Below are 1633 nucleotides of genomic sequence, written 5' to 3'. Positions count from 1 at the left end.
TACTTGTTTGTAATATATGCAGCGAGATTTACCTACGTATAACCTAATAATAATAATAATAATATTATAATGATAATAACTAGAGCACTCGGAGAGCACAGACCTCCGCCAAGGCAGCTGAATTCTCTCAATGTGGAATTTTTTATTGATTAATTAATTAATTGGATCCGGATTAGTGCGAGCGTGCAGGTGGGGGAGGACTGTGGTTGCCCCTTAGCCTGTGTTTGCGTGTTTGTAAATCTACAGCCAGCGCACCTAGCGGAAGTGAACTGAAACGTGCATGTTCACAAACACACAAACCAACACTCAAACATTCGCCGGTGAAAACATAATCTCCGCCACGCCCCTGGCGGAGGTAATAATAATAATAACAATAATATAATAATAACATAATAACAATAATGATGACATAGGGACATAAAATAAGCGGGAAGAAGAAATACAGCAGTTTTTATAACATATATGTTCGACATATTGGGACGTGGCTCGAAAACGGCAGGAATGTCAGGTTGAATGTCAGGTGTGGCCTAGTGAAATGAATGCGGAGCAGGATCCACAATATAAGGCAGTAGGAAGTGAAAAATAAGTAGGGTTGACCCAGATCGCATGCCACTCGCAAGTCTTTGTTAATCTAGACATCTACACGTACTACAGACACGAGGGCAAATCTATCGCTTCTACATTGGAGTACCCATGACAGAGATGCCAACACTTTTCTGAGCAAACTGTAGCGAGGATGTCTGAAATCTGTAGTCCGAGGGTCACGCAGTGACTCGAGTATGCTAGAGGGGTTCGGGGCATGCCCCCCCCCACGAAAGATTTTTGATTCCGAGATGCAATTTCCTGCATTCTGGGACCCAAAATGACATTAAGTTCACACTGATATTTGCTGCTAAATACATGTAGTTATTTTCAATCATGTATTATCAATGTAACACTGAAACAAAACACTTGAAATATAACAAATATATTTTTTTTAGATCGTAATAAAAATCGTAGTTGTATGCAAACTGGTCGTAGTGGTCAAAATGCAAACGAAATTCGCATAAAATACGGATAAATCGTAGTGGTTGGCATCTCTGCCATGAAAGGAAATGAGGCTAGGGTAATGTACGCTGGGAAAGCGTTCACAGTTCATTCCAAAGTAGAACTTTTGCAGGTACGAAACTGAAATAGAGACGCGTCATCAGCCATGCCCGTACCAGCGACATTATTGAGTTAGGCCGAGGCCATGCCACACTAAAACATATTATTTACTCTTGCAGTCGTGCGTGTTTAGTTCCATTTTGCTTCGTCTGACCGATCGTGTACCGACTGAACTCAGACTGCGCTAACCCGTGACGTCCGAGCGTGACCTAACGACGTCCAAGCGTGACCTAACGACGTCCACTCACCGTGATGTAGACAAGGGAACAGAGATTGACTGCTCCGGCTACGATCGACTTCATGGCCTTGAGGCTGGGATCGGCCAAATCCTCGTATATCACAAAGATCTGACTGCAAGAGTACGAGAGAGTGTTCACATCTCAGGGGCCCGTTGTCAGAAACATCGTAAAGTTAATGCTACGATAACACTTACGACTAATGCTAATGTTGCGAGACTAGCGTTGACAGAAACACATCGCAGCTATTA

At 42.9% G+C, this 1633-nt stretch overlaps 1 protein-coding gene across 1 annotated transcript in view; it reads right to left on the bottom strand.

Annotated features, from left to right (window-relative positions):
• Window positions 1-1376: 1376 nt before the first annotated feature.
• The window catches only part of LOC106809906 (putative sodium-coupled neutral amino acid transporter 10), a 5742-nt gene continuing 5485 nt past the window's right edge, over window positions 1377-1633 (bottom strand). Inside the window, exon 8 of the mRNA XM_014813144.1 lies at window positions 1377-1497. Within this exon, the coding sequence (XP_014668630.1) occupies window positions 1377-1497 (121 nt within the window). The remainder of the gene's footprint in view (window positions 1498-1633) is intronic.

The sequence above is a fragment of the Priapulus caudatus genome, unplaced genomic scaffold (genome assembly GCF_000485595.1).
Source record: "Priapulus caudatus unplaced genomic scaffold, Priapulus_caudatus-5.0.1 Scaffold395, whole genome shotgun sequence".
NCBI classification, from domain to species: Eukaryota; Metazoa; Priapulida; class Priapulimorpha; order Priapulimorphida; family Priapulidae; genus Priapulus; species Priapulus caudatus.
The sequence above is the reverse complement of the archived record's forward strand: the minus strand, read 5'-3'. Positions and strand labels throughout refer to the sequence as shown.